The sequence below is a fragment of the Salvelinus alpinus genome, chromosome 19, assembly GCF_045679555.1.
Source record: "Salvelinus alpinus chromosome 19, SLU_Salpinus.1, whole genome shotgun sequence".
In the NCBI taxonomy this organism is placed as follows: domain Eukaryota; kingdom Metazoa; phylum Chordata; class Actinopteri; order Salmoniformes; family Salmonidae; genus Salvelinus; species Salvelinus alpinus.
The window spans coordinates 41,365,906-41,380,439 of record NC_092104.1 but is presented as its reverse complement, the minus strand read 5'-3'; the positions used below and the strand labels follow the sequence as shown (position 1 = coordinate 41,380,439).

General features: G+C 46.3%; 1 protein-coding gene across 1 annotated transcript in view; it reads left to right on the top strand.

The window, feature by feature from the left end:
* LOC139545608 (spermatid perinuclear RNA-binding protein-like) overlaps nucleotides 1-14,534 on the top strand; it is a 47,536-nt gene that overhangs the window by 19,300 nt on the left and 13,702 nt on the right. The window contains exons 6-12 of the mRNA XM_071353571.1: nucleotides 4,843-4,937; nucleotides 5,137-5,232; nucleotides 7,382-7,493; nucleotides 7,652-7,749; nucleotides 11,416-11,518; nucleotides 11,626-11,709; nucleotides 14,184-14,392. Coding sequence (XP_071209672.1) covers nucleotides 4,843-4,937; nucleotides 5,137-5,232; nucleotides 7,382-7,493; nucleotides 7,652-7,749; nucleotides 11,416-11,518; nucleotides 11,626-11,709; nucleotides 14,184-14,392 — 797 coding nt within the window. The remainder of the gene's footprint in view (nucleotides 1-4,842; nucleotides 4,938-5,136; nucleotides 5,233-7,381; nucleotides 7,494-7,651; nucleotides 7,750-11,415; nucleotides 11,519-11,625; nucleotides 11,710-14,183; nucleotides 14,393-14,534) is intronic.

Genomic DNA, 14,534 nt, shown 5'->3' with positions numbered 1-14,534 from the left:
CTTCTTAACCTACCTGAGCATTCTGCGCTGTGCTCTTGCAGTAATCTTTGCAGGATGGCCACTCCAAGGGAGAGTAGCAACGGTGCTGGAATTTCACAATTTCAATTTCATAGACAATTTGGCTTAACGTGGACTGACTTTTTTAGAGATACTTTTGCAACCCTTTCCATCTTTATGCAAGGCAACAATTCTTAATCTTAGGTCTTCTGAGATCTCGTTTGTTCGAGGCATGGTTCACATCAGGCAATGCTTCGTGTGAATGGCAAACTCAAATTTTGTGAGTTTTTTTTTATTTTTTATTTATGGGGTAGGGCAGCTCTAACCAAATCTCATTGATTCGACTCCAGGTTAGTTGACTCCTGACTCCAATTATCTTTTGGAGAAGGCATTAGCGTAGTGGTTCACATACTTTTCCCCAACCTACACTGTGAATGTTTAAATTATGTATTCAATATAGACAAGAAAAATGCAATAATGTGTGTTATTAGTTTAAGCACACTGTTTGTCTATTGTTGTGACTTAGATGAAGATCAGATCAAATTTGATGTAAAATTTGTGCAGAAATCCATGTAATTCCAAAGGGTTCACATACATTTTCTTGCCACTGTAGTGTATATTCTGTGCCTTTATGGTCCTATTTAAGTCTTTGCATTCCCTGGGCCAAGATCCTTAGCAGATGACTGTACTTTATTTTTCCCAGGTCTCCCCTGGGGCAGACCCCTCAGTCTAGCATTAGGAGGTGTGACATGGGTTGACCCATTCGCATCATTTTCTCACCCTGTTTGTGTTCCAACTCTTCCATAATGTCCAGCTTTCACAATGGTCTCTATGGCAAAGATCTGCAAAACCACACAGACTGCTCTTACAATCCCCTCCGTAAATACAGTATGCTGCTGCACATGGCTACTAACCTTACATTTGAAATGGCCAGTGTGACTGTCACGATCGTCAATGGGAGAGAGAGAGGACCAAGGCGCAGCGTGTGGAAAATACATCTTCTCTTTATTAGAAGAAGGACAACGAAACAAAACAACAAACAGACGAACGTGAAGCTATCAAAGACTAAGTGCAAACATGCAACATAGACACAGACAATTACCCACCAAACCCCAATGCCTATGACTGCCTTAAATATGGCTCTCAATCAGAGACAATGAACCACAGCTGCCTCTAATTGAGAACCAATCTAGGCAGCCATAGACATAACTAGACAACTACACTAGACACTACAAAAACACATACATTCCCCATGTCACACCCTGACCTAACTAAAAAACATAAAGAAAACAAAGAATACTAAGGCCAGGGCGTGACAGTACCCCCCCCAAAGGTGCGGACTCCGACCGCACAAACTGACATAGAAAGGGGAGGGTCCGGGGTGGGCCCCATCATGGCGGCGGCTCGGGTGCGGGACGTGGCCCCCACTCCACCATTGTCAATACCCGCTTTGGTAGCCTCCTCCAAATGGCCACCCTCCAAATTAACCCCACTGGATTAGGGGGCAGCACCGGACTGAGGGGCAACACCGGACTGAGGGGCGGCAGCTCCGGACTGAGGGGCGGCAGCTCCGGACTGAGGGGCGGCAGCTCCGGACTGAGGGGCGGCAGCTCCGGACTGAGGGGCGGCAGCTCCGGACTGAGGGACGGCAGCTCCGGACTGAGGGACGGCAGCTCCGGACTGAGGGACGGCAGCTCCGGACTGAGGGACGGCAGCTCCGGACTGAGGGACGGCAGCTCCGGACTGAGGGACGGCAGCTCCGGACTGGCCTCGGCTGGCTGACGGCTCTGGCTGGCCATGGCTGGCTGACGGCTCTGGCTGGCCATGGCTGGCTGACGGCTCTGGCTGGCCATGGCTGGCTGACGGCTCTGGCTGGCCATGGCTGGCTGACGGCTCTGGCTGGTCATGGCTGGCTGACGGCTCTGGCTGGTCATGGCTGGCTGACGGCTCTGGCTGGTCATGGCTGGCTGACGGCTCTGGCTGGTCATGGCTGGCTGACGGCTCTGGCTGGTCATGGCTGGCTGACGGCTCTGGCTGGTCATGGCTGGCTGACGGCTCTGGCTGCTCCTGTCTGGCGGAAGGCTCTGGCGGCTCCTGTCTGGCGGAAGGCTCTGGCGGCTCCTGTCTGGCGGACGGCTCTGAAGGCTCATGGCAGACGGGCGGCTTTGCAGGCTCATGGCAGACGGGCGGCTTTGAAGGGTCAGTCCAGACGGGCAGTTCATGCGGCGCTTGGCAGACGGACAGTTCAGACGGCGTTGGGCAGACGGGCAGTTCAGGCACCGCTGGGCAGACGGCAGACTCTGGCCGGCTGAGACGCACTATAGGCCTGGTGCGTGGTTCCGGAACTGGAGGTACCGGGCTAAGGACACGCACCTTCAGGCTAGTGCGGGGAGCAGCAACAAGGCACACTGGACTCTCAAGGCGTACTATAGGCCTGGTGCGTGGTACCGGCACTGGTGGTACCGGGCTGAGGGCACGCACATCAGGGCGAGTACGGGGAGAAGGAACAGTGCGTACAGGACTCTGGAGACACACAGGAGGCTTGATGCGTGGTGCCGGAACTGGAGGCACTGGACTGGAGACACGCACCACAGGGAGAGTGCGTGGAGGAGGAACAGGGCTCTGGAGACGCACTGGAAGCTTGGTGCGTGGTGTAGGCACTGGTGGTACTGGGCTGGGGCGGGGAGGTGGCGCCGGAAATACCGGACCGTGCAGGCGTACTGGCTCCCTTGAGCACTGAGCCTGCCCAACCTTACCTGGTTGTATGCTCCCCGTCGCCCGACTAGTGCGGGGAGGTGGAATAACCCGCACCGGGCTATGTAGGCGAACCGGGGACACCATGCGTAAGGCTGGTGCCATGTAAGCCGGCCCGAGGAGACGCACTGGTGGCCAGATGCGTTGGGCCGGCTTCATGACATCCGGCTCAACGCTCAATCTAGCCCGGCCGATACGTGGAGCTGGAATGTACCGAACCGGGCTATGCACGAGTACAGGAGACACCATTCGCTCTACTGCGTAACACGGTGTCTGCCCGTACTCTCGCGCTCCACGGTAAGTACAGGGAGTATGCGCAGGTCTCCTACCTGACTTCGCCACACTCCCTTTTATCCCCCCCCCAAGAAAATTTTGGGTTGTACTCGCGGGCTTCCAGCCTTGCTTCCGTGCTGCCTCCTCATATCGCCGCCTCTCTGCTTTCGCTGCTTCCAGCTCAGCTTTGGGGCGGCGATATTCTCCTGGTTGAGCCCAAGGTCCCTTACCATCCAATTCGTCCTCCCATGTCCAGAAATCCTGTGTAGGTGGGTCCTGTTGCCGCTTGACACGCCGCTTGGTCCGATTCTGGTGGGTAATTCTGTCACGATCGTCAATGGGAGAGAGAGAGGACCAAGGCGCAGCGTGTGGAAAATACATCTTCTCTTTATTAGAAGAAGGACAACGAAACAAAACAACAAACAGACGACCGTGAAGCTGTCAAAGACTAAGTGCAAACATGCAACATAGACACAGACAATTACCCACCAAACCCCAATGCCTATGACTGCCTTAAATATGGCTCTCAATCAGAGACAATGAACCACAGCTGCCTCTAATTGAGAACCAATCTAGGCAGCCATAGACATAACTAGACAACTACACTAGACACTACAAAAACACATACATTCCCCATGTCACACCCTGACCTAACTAAAAAACATAAAGAAAACAAAGAATACTAAGGCCAGGGCGTGACAGTGACCACTCAATTCAAAAGCTAATGATCTTAGACCAAGAATTTGCAATTGAAGAAATCAGAAAATCTATTTTATTTCCAAACTCGCTCAATAAACTAAGCCAGGAATTAACATTTAAAACCTAAAAATAAGTGGATATGACTATCCAATTTGGTTAGTCGATGGTAATATAAATATTTGAGCAAAAAACCTGTCCCAACGGTTGGAGTCAATTATTCATCACATAATACAATTACCGATTCTAAAATAAGAGCTACTAGCGAATATAATTCATGCCAAAAAAGGCATTTGATTGTGCGGAGTGTGGTTATCTTTTTTTTAACTTTGAAATAGCCATAATTGGTTGTGGTTCTAGCTGTAAGTCTATATACAGTAGATGTTGTAATTGAATGTTGGTGCCAATTTTCCACATGAACTATTTGGAGGGGATGAAGAGGATATCTCTCTTACTAAGCCCAGAGTTCTTTAGTCTCCGGTCTCTTTTCTCATCCCAGAGCAATCACCCCATAGCTAGCTGCTCCTGAGAATCTGAGCCTTCGCTTTCTTTCCATGGTGGCGTCCTCACTCTGATGTTTGTTTATGTTCTACTGTTGCTTTTTTTTTTCTCCCATGGCTCAGTTCCAGCCATGGCAGGGCAGGTTTGATCCAACAGTAAGCCAGTGTGGTTTAGTAACCATAAACATCTGATTGACCTGCAAGACAGAAAATACCAGCATGGCGTCCTAGTACGATGCCTGACCAACAAATTGAATTATGACTCAATTACATTTTTTCAACTTCACAATACCAATGCTTTCCCACTACTTCTCTAAACATCCTTGAGATCCTCAAGACAGTAGTTACAGAACTAATCTCCATACATTATCCCCTTCCATTCTCCCCATTAAAAAAATTATCAGACCAGTAGGAAGCTAATTATAGCCAGCCACCCTACTTGCCTGTGTGTCTATGGGTACGTCCTAAATAGGCACCCTATTCCCTAAAGTGCACTCCTTTTGACCACCACCTGCATAGGGAATAGGGTACCATTTCAGATGCAGCCTGTGTCTGTGCTGCAGTCTGTCTGAAGGCCCCCTGGGCAATGCAATCTGTGTCCTCATCCTGCCTCTCTTTCCAGAGGAAGGTGTGGAGGTGGAGGGGCTTGATGAGGTGCTGGACGGGCGGTGGTGCCAGGCTGCCCTGGCAACGCTCAGACATACCAAATGGTTCCAGGTGGAACATCTTTTCTGATTTCACATACCTCATTCAGAACTGTTTGCTCCCTAGAGGGATATTTGGGGAACATTAAATGGCTTAATATCCTTTGTATGACTGAAGAATTGAGCAATCCTGATGGTGGACTGTACATGTTTTTTTTATCATCACTGGACTCTTATTGTGAGTGTGTTCACATTGTCTGTTCACTTTGTAGGCCAGAGTGACCGATCTGAAGTCGTGTGTCATCGTCATGCGTGTTTTCAGAGACATGTGCAACAGACTAACTGTGTGGGAGCCTCTCAAAGGATGGGTAAGTTGTCCAGGGAGAGGAGGAAGAGGTGTATGTTTGTATGCACATCATGTACAGTGCATTCGGAAAGTATTCACCCCTTCCCTTTTTCCACATTTTGTTATGTTACAGCCTTATTCTAAAATGGATTAAATAAAAACATTTAATATTTTTTTAAATAAAAAAACAAATACCTTATTTACATATGTATTCAGATGATTTGCTATGAAACTCGAAATTGAGCTCAGGTGCATCCTGTTTCCATTGATCATCCTTGAGATGTTTGAACAACTTGATTTGAGTCCACCTGTGATAAATTCAATTGATTGGACATGATTTGGAAAGGCACACACCTGTCTATATAAAGTCCCACTGTAGACAGTGCATGGCAGAGTAAAAACCAAGCCATGAGGTCGAAGGAAATTCTCGTAGGGCTCCAAGACAGGATTGTGGAGAGGCACATATCTCGAAAAGGGTACCAAAAAATGTCTGACTCATTGAAGGTCCCCAAAAAACACAGTGGCCTCCATCATTCTTAAATGGAAGAAGTTTGGAACCACCAAGACTCTTCCTAGAACTGTCCGCCCGGCCAAACTGAGCAATTGGGGGAGAAGGGCCTTGGTCAGGGAGGTGACCAAGAACACGACGGCCTGCTTGGAGTTTGCCAAAAGACACCTAAAGGACTCTCAAGCCATGAGAAACAAGATTCTGATGAAACCAAGATTGAACCCTTTAGCCTAAATGCCAACCGTCACGTCTGGAGGAAACCAGACACCATCCCTACAGTGAAGCATGGTGGCAGCATCATGCTGTGGGGATGTTTTTCAGCGGCAGGGACTGGGAAACTAGTCCGGATCAAGGGAAAGATGAACGGAGTAAAGTACAGAGAGATCCTTGATGAAAACCTGGTCCAGAGCGCTCAAGACATCAGACTGGGGCGAAGATTCGCCTTCCAACAGGACAGCGACCCTAAGCACACAGCCAAGACACGCAGGAGTGGCTACGGGACAAGTCTCTGAATGTCCTTGAGTGGCACAACCAGAGTCCGGACTTGAACCCGATCGAACATCTCTGGAAAAACCTGAAAATAGATTTGCAGCGACGCTCCCCATTCAACTTGACAGAGCTTGAGGATCCGCAGAGAAGAATGGGAGTAACTCCCCAAATACAGGTGTGCCAAGCTTGTAGCGTCATTGACGCTAGGCTGTAATTGCTGTCAAAGGTGCTTCAACAAAGTACTGAGTGACGGGTCTGAATACTTTTTTAATACATTTGCAAAGCTTTCTAAAAACCTGTTTTTGCTTTGTCATTATGGGGTATTGTGTGTAGATTGATGAGGGAAAAAACGATTTCATCCATTTTAGAATAAGTCTTGCGTAACAAAATGTGGGAGAAATGCACTGTATATTTGGTGCTGTACATGTTGAGTTAAGGTATCCTCTGTGTGTGGTGTTGTCCCTCTCAAGGTAACTTTATTCACATCAGGGGAATTTAGCAAAACAAGGTAGCTTTATTGACGTCGGGAATTTACCTGAGTGCGTGAGACGCTATTCTGTTCATGGTTGCTGCGTTTGCCTTAGGGGAATGTAGCAGGAGTGATACTTTGGTGCAACTCCATACGATTCAGGGTTGCTGCGTGATATGTGGCTCTGTTCACGGTGGAACTGAGCAGGACTTAATGACTTTGGTGAAACTCCTTATGATTATTGCATTTTCTCTTTTGTGTGTTGCGCTTGCGTTCACTAGCGTCTATGAATCACATGATTATGCATAGTGTTGACGTCAAACGGAAAAATCACAGATTGTTCTTGATGTTGTGAGATTCTCTCCTGGTGTTTACAGAACTGGTGCTGTGAGATTAGGATATCAGGACCTGCTTAGACAAAGCAATTGTCTAAGCAGTAAAGTAGAACAAAAGGGAGCAATGGGTTATAAAATATTGGAAAATGCAGTATTGCTGTTGTAATGAGTACATAATGCATGGGGTGCTAAGGCATACATGTACGAAAGCGTGTATTTGTATTGTAAATGTATGTAGTTCTGTCCTTTTGTGATTTACTTGACTATTAATAATATTTAATGTGTTGTGTGGGCCCCGGGAAGAGTGGCTGCAGCTTTAGAAGTAGCTAATGGGGATCCTAATAAAATACTAAATACTCTCTCCCCCCAGCCCCTAGAGCTGATCTGTGAGAAGGCCATAGCCACCTGTGACCGGCCTCTGGGGCCCGGAGAGGCCCTGCGCAGGGTCATGGAGTGCATCGCCTCAGGGATCCTCCTCCCAGGTCAGTCACAGGGACTATGAGGTTTTCTATCCAGGTATCCCCTGTGAAAGTGGTCTGCTGACCTCAATGGGACTTACTGTGCCCATTCACTGGGGTGGATGGGCTGAGTTAGCCCAGTAAACCCATACAATGTATGTGGATTTTTACTGCTGTTCCAGATGGGCCGGGAGTTCACGACCCCTGTGAGAAGGAGCCAACAGACACCTTGTCAGTGATCACAGGCCAACAGGCTCAGGCTATCACTCTCAATGCACAGGTGAGACACTTAAATACATCAGTTACATACCTACAATACATACAGTTGAAGTTGGAAGTTTACATACACTTAGGTAGGAGTCATTAAAACTTGTTTTTCAACCACTCCACAATTTTCTTTTTTAAACCATAGTTTTGGCAAGTCAGTTAGGATATCTACTTTGTGCATGACACAAGTTATTTTTCCAAAAATTGTTTACAGACTTATAATTCACTGTATCACAATTCCATTGGGTCAGAAGTGTACATTCACTAAGTTGACTGTGGCTTTAAACAGCCCTGGAAAATTCAAGAAAATGTGTTATGTTCACTGGAATAAATATCGAACCAAGGCTCAGCGGATGTTGAGTTCCACATAATTTAATAGAAAGTGAAATTTAGCAAAACAAGATAATAAACAATAAACTAACAACGAACCGTGACTACAGAGGTGCTACGTGCACTAACTCAAAACAATATCCCATAAAACACAGGTTGAAAAAAGGCTACTTAAATATGATTCCCAATTAGAGACAACGATAGCCAGCTGCCTCTAATTGGGAATCATACCAAACACCAACATAGAAAAACTAAACTAGAACCCCACATAGAAAATAATAACTAGAAAACCCCCCAGTCACGCCCTGACCTACTATACCATAGAAAAACAAAGACTCTCTATGGTCAGGGCGTGACAAAATGACATGGCTTTAGAAGCTTCTGATAGGCTAATTGACATAATTTGAGTCAATTGGAGGTGTACCTGTGGATGTATTTCAAGGCCTACCTTCAAACTCAATGCCTCTTTGCTTGACATCATGGGAAAATCAAAAGAAATCAACCAAGACCTCAGGAAAAAAATTGGGGACCTCCACAAGTCTGGTTCATCCTTGGGAGCAATTTCCAAATGCCTGAAGGTACCACGTTCATCTGTACGTTCATCTGTACAAACAAAGTATAAACACCATGGGACCACACAGCCGTCATACCGCTCAGGAAGGAGACGCATTTTGTCTCCTAGAGATGAACGTACTTTGGTGTGAAAAGTGCAAATCAATCCCAGAACAACAGCAAAGGACCTTGTGAAGATGCTGGAGGAAACAGGTACAAAAGTATCTACATCCACAGTAAAACGAGTCCTATATCGACATAACCTGAAAGGCCGCTCAGCAAGGAAGAAGCCACTGCTCCAAAACCGCCATTAAAAAGCCAGACTACGGTTTGCAACTGCACATGGGGACAAAAATGTTACTTTTTGGAGAAATGTTTTCTGATCTGATGAAACAAAAATATAACTTTTTGGCCATAATGACCATCGTTCTATTTGGAGGAAAAAGGGGGAGGCTTGCAAGCGGAAGAACACCATGCCAACCGTGAAGCACGGGGGTGGCAGATTCATGTTGTGGGGGTGCTTTGCTGCAGGAGGGACTGGTGCACTTCCCAAAATAGTTGGCATCATGAGGAATGAAAATTATGTGGATATATTGAAGCAACATCTCAACACATCAGTCAGGAAGTTAAAGCTTGGTCACAAATGGGTCTTCCAAATGGACAATGACCCCAAGCATACTTCCAAAGTTGTGGCAAAATGGCTTAAGGACAACAAAATCAAGGTATTGGAGTGGCCATCACAAAGCCCTGAACTCAATCTCAAAGAAAATTTGTGTGCAGAACTGAAAAAGCTCTGTCAGGAGGAATGGGCCAAAATTCACCCAACTTATTGTGGGAAGCTTGTGGAAGGCTACCTGAAACAATTTTAAAGGTAATGCTAGCAAATACTAATTGAGTGTATGTACATTTCTGACCCACTGGGAATGTGATGAAAGAAATAAAAAGCTGAAATAAATTATTCTCTCTACTCTTATTCTGACATTTCACATTCTTAAAATAAAGTGGTGATCCTAACTGACCTTAGACAGGGAATTTTTACTATGATTAAATGTCAGGAATTGTGAAAAACTGAGTTTAAATGTATTTGGCTAAAGTTTATGTAAACTTCCGACTTCAACTCTATATTACATACCTACAATGCTGTAAAGTCAGACTTGTATACATCAGGAAAGAAATTACTCATGATGGAGGCCTAATTAGCCCACTAATGAGCGTGGGAAAGCATTCCCAGCGCACCAGCACTGCTTAGTGCTGCTTACACAAAAACACTTCTAGACTGCCCTGTCCCTGAGCAGAATGCAATGTAATACTATAGGGAGGGTAGAGGAAGGTGAGGAGGATCTCTCGGTTTCTCGCTCCAGGTAGGAGGAAATCTGTTCTGTCCATGCACTGTACAGTGTAAGTCAAGGTTGTTGCAATTGTGTATATGTTTCCAATGTAAGTTAAAACTGCTGGGGGTAAGCCTAGATAGCAAGCTGTAATGATCAAAACGTGTTGACTCTATGGTTGTTAAAATGGGAAGAGGTCAAATCAAATTTTATTTGTCACATGCGCCAAATACAAGTGTAGACCTTACCGTGAAATACTTAGTTACAAGCCCTTAACCAACAATGCAGTTCAAGAAATAGAGTTAAGAAAATATTTATTATATAAACTAAAGTAAAACATTAATTAAAAAGTAACACAATAACGAGGCTATATACAACTGGTACCGGTACCGAGTCAGTGTGCTGGGGTACAGATTAGTCGAGGTAATTTGGACATGTAGGTAGGGGTAAGGTGACTATGCATAGATAATAAACAGGGAGTAGCAGCAGTGTAAAAGCAAAGGGGGGGGGGGGGGTCGTCAATGTAAATAGTCTAGTCCGGTTGGCCATTTTATGAATTGTTCAGCAGTCTTATGGCTTGGGGGTAGGAGCCTTTTAGTCCTAGACTTGGCGCTGCGGTAGCGCTTGCCGTACGATAGCAGAGAGAACAGTCTATGACTTGGGTGACTGGAGTCTTTAATGTTTTTTTGGGCCTTCCTCTGACACCTCTTAGTATATAGGTCCTGGATGGCAGAAAGCTTGGCTCCAGTGATGTACTGGGCCATACACACTCCTCTGTAGCCAGATACCGAGCAGTTACCATACCAGGCAGTGATGCAATTGGTCAGGATGCTCTTGATAGTGCTGCTGTAGAACTTTTTGAGGATCTGGGGACCTATGCCAAATCTACTGAACTGGTACTGAAGCAGTTTGCACACATTTCAGATCATTATCGGTACCTCACAAGTCATGCAGCCAGAGGTCTCTTCACATTCCCCAGGTCCAGAACAGAGGCTGGGAAATGCACAGTATTAAGAGGCATTTTTTTTATTTTTTTTTATTGTATTATTAATTGTAGTGTTATGTATTTTGTTTGTTTTGTTTCCTATTTGGACTCTAGGAAGAGCTAATTGGGGATCCTAATAAAATAGTAAAATACTAATCAAATTAAATAAATTAATGGGGTACTGCTAGATTTTGGCATAGCAATGCTACTGTACCTGTACAATTCCAGTCATTGCGCTAATGCATGCTATCATTTGCTTGTGAAAGTACTGCTAACTTCCTTCATATAGACTTAAATAGCAGAATCTCGTAGTATAATATTAAATACATGCTATTGATCGATAGTTCCGTATTTAATTCACCCATTGATTACGTTCTAGTAGGTATTTCTAGCATGGCTCATTCCTATAGGGCTTGTGGTTGTTTTTGACTCTAGTTTTGTGCCCTCATTCTGTCTGGTTTCATACTGTGTCTGTCTGTTTCAGCATGCGCTACGCCTCCTAGCCTTTGGACAGCTTTATAAGGTCCTGAATATGAATCCTGTCACTCCAACCAAACCGTCACACAGAATCTCCGGGTTAGACAAAGGTGTGTGTGTGTGTGTGTGTGTGTGTGTGTGTGTGTGTGTGCACATGCTCGAGATCTCAGGTTGTCTCTGCTCTCCTGAAGGTGAAACCATCATTTGTATTACACAGGAACCTGTCGTAAAAGGCAGCACGAAGACAGACACATTGACGACAGACAGCTCTTCAAGAGGATGAAACACAACCCGATGAGAGGTCAGATTCACTGCTGCTCTGGCTAAATCCTTCCGCAGTGTAGGGAAATCCCTTTCCTCTCCGTTCAGCCTAGAGAACTACTTGATGTAATGTAGATGCGTAGACTTTCTGTAGATCAGCCTATGCCAATTGCCCATATAAGAACTCTATAATAGAATGCTGGTACATTAGAGGAATGTCAATACTCAAAAATAGCATTCTGAGTGGGGTATTCATCCCATACCATCTCTCATCTACCCCTTATGGCTAGTAAGGCTGTCTGTGTCACAGTAATTAAATTTCCCCTCACTGTGACTCCAATCCCACAGGACTTTGATCTTCCACAGTTCAAAGCAGGTGACTGACAGATAGGGGGTTGAAATGGACTGGGGATTAATCCCCCTCCAGGCAGTCTCTCACACAATTATCTTTCTACACCTCGCCACCTCTCACAGGACACTTACCTACATTATAGGACGCTGTCCTTGTATTAGCACCACCACGTTCTCCCACTATCTGACACACCTGCTCCCTTCCTCAATTTCACTCCTTGCTGCCTGGGCATTTAGATTAGACATGCCTTGACACCTGCCATGCTAACCTAGTTCAGAATCCACTGTATAGAACTAGACCTAAACACAGCAAAAAAAGAAATGTCCTCTCACTGTCATCTGCATTTATTTTCAGCAAATTTAACATGTGTAAATATTTGTATGAACATAACAAGACTCAACAACTGAGACATAAACTGAACAAGTTCCACAGATGTGACTAACAGAAATGTTACTGAACAAAGGGGGGGGGGGGTCAAAATCTAAAGTAACAGTCAGTATCTGGTGACCACTGCGCCACCCTGTCTCCCGGGTGGCGCAGTGGTCTAGGGCACTGCATCGCAGTGCTAGCTGCGCCACCAGAGTCTCTGGGTTCACGCCCAGGCTGGACTGGGTTCGCGCCCAGGCTCTGTCGCAGCCGGCCGCAACCGGGAGATCCGTGGGGCGACGCACAATTGGCATAGCGTCGTCCGGGTTAGGGAGGGTTTGGCCGGTAGGGAGGGTTTGGCCGGTAGGGATATCCTTGTCTCAGTATGTAAAAAATGTAATAAAATGTATGCACTCTACTGTAAGTCGCTCTGGATAAGAGCATCTGCTAAATGACTAAAATGTTTTTTAAAAAATGTAAAAAAAATGGTGTGGCCACCAGCTGCATTAAGTACTACAGTGCATCTCCTCCTCATGGACTGCATCAGATTTGCCACTTCTTGCTGTGAGATGTTACCCCTCTCTGCCACCAAGGCACCTGCACGTTCCTGGACATTTCTGGGGGGAATGGCCCTAGCCCTCACCCTCCGATCCAACAGGTCCCAGACATGCTCAATGGGATTGAGATCCGGGCTCTTCGCTGGCCATAGCAGAACACTGACATTCCTGTCTTGTAGGAAATCACGCACAGAATGAGCAGTATGGCTAGTGGCATTGTCATGCTGGAGGGTCATGTCAGGATGAGCCTGCAGGATGGGTACCACATGAGGGAGGAGGATGTCTTCCCTGTAACGCACAGCATTGAGATTGCCTGCAGTCGGATGATGCTGTGACACACCGCCCCAGACCATGACGGACCCTCCACCTCCAAATCGATCCCGCTCCAGAGTACAGGCCTCGGTGTAACGCTCATTCCTTCGACGATAAATTAGAATCCGACCATCACCCCTGGTGAGACACAACCGTGGGAGCACTTTTTGCCAATCCTGTCTGGTCCAGGGACGGTGGGTTTGTGCCCATAGGTGACGTTGTTGCCGGTGATATCTTGTGAGGACCTGCCTTACAACAGGCCTACAAGCCCTCAGTCCAGCCTCTTTCAGCCTATTGTGGACAGTTTGGGCACTGATGGAGGGATTGTGCGTTCCTGGTGTAACTCGGGCAGTTGTTGCCATCCTGTACCTGTCCCGCAGGTGTGATGTTCGGATGTACCGATCCTGTGCAGGTGTTGTTACACGTGGTCTGCCACTGCGAGGACGATCAGCTGTCCGTTCTATCTCCCTGTAGCGCCGTCTTAGGCGTTTCACAGTATGGACATTGCAATTTATTGCCCTGGCCACATCTGTAGTCATCATGCCTCCTTGCAGCATGCCTAAAGCACGTTCACATTTGGTGTTTTTCCAGAGTCAGTAGAAAGTCTTCTTTAGTGTCCTAAGTTTTCATAACTGTGACCTTAATTGCCTACCGTCTAAGTGTCTTAACGACCGTTCCACAGGTGCATGTTCATTAATTGTTTATGGTTCATTGAACAAGCATGGGAAACAGTGTTTTAAACCCTTTACAATGAAGATCTGTGAAGTTATTTGGATTTTTACAAATTATCTTTGAAAGACCAGGGTCCTGAAAAAAGGGACATTTTTTTTGCTGAGTTTATAAAGTACTGTTCAGAATCTCAATCTATCTCATATACTTTTAATTTATGTAATTGAAACCCTATATGGTCTCCATGTTTCCTCCTAGTTCTGGACAATAACATGATGGACCCAAACCACTCCATGAACGCCCTGATAAGACTGAACCAGGTCCACCCAGGGCTGCAGTACAAGCTATTGTCCCAGTCCGGCCCGGTCCACGCTCCAGTCTTCACCATGTCTGTGGACGTCCACGGCACTGTCTACGAGGCTTCCGGCGCCTCCAAGAAGACGGCCAAACTACGAGTAGCACTTAAGGTACCCAATAAACCTATTTCAGTAAATGGCATGGGAAGAATACATGGAGAGATGCATGTTACGAGATGATGAAGAGTAGTAGTTAGGACAGGCTGAGGCCAGTAACATGAGAGAAGTATTGGATTGATGGAGAAGAGTGGAT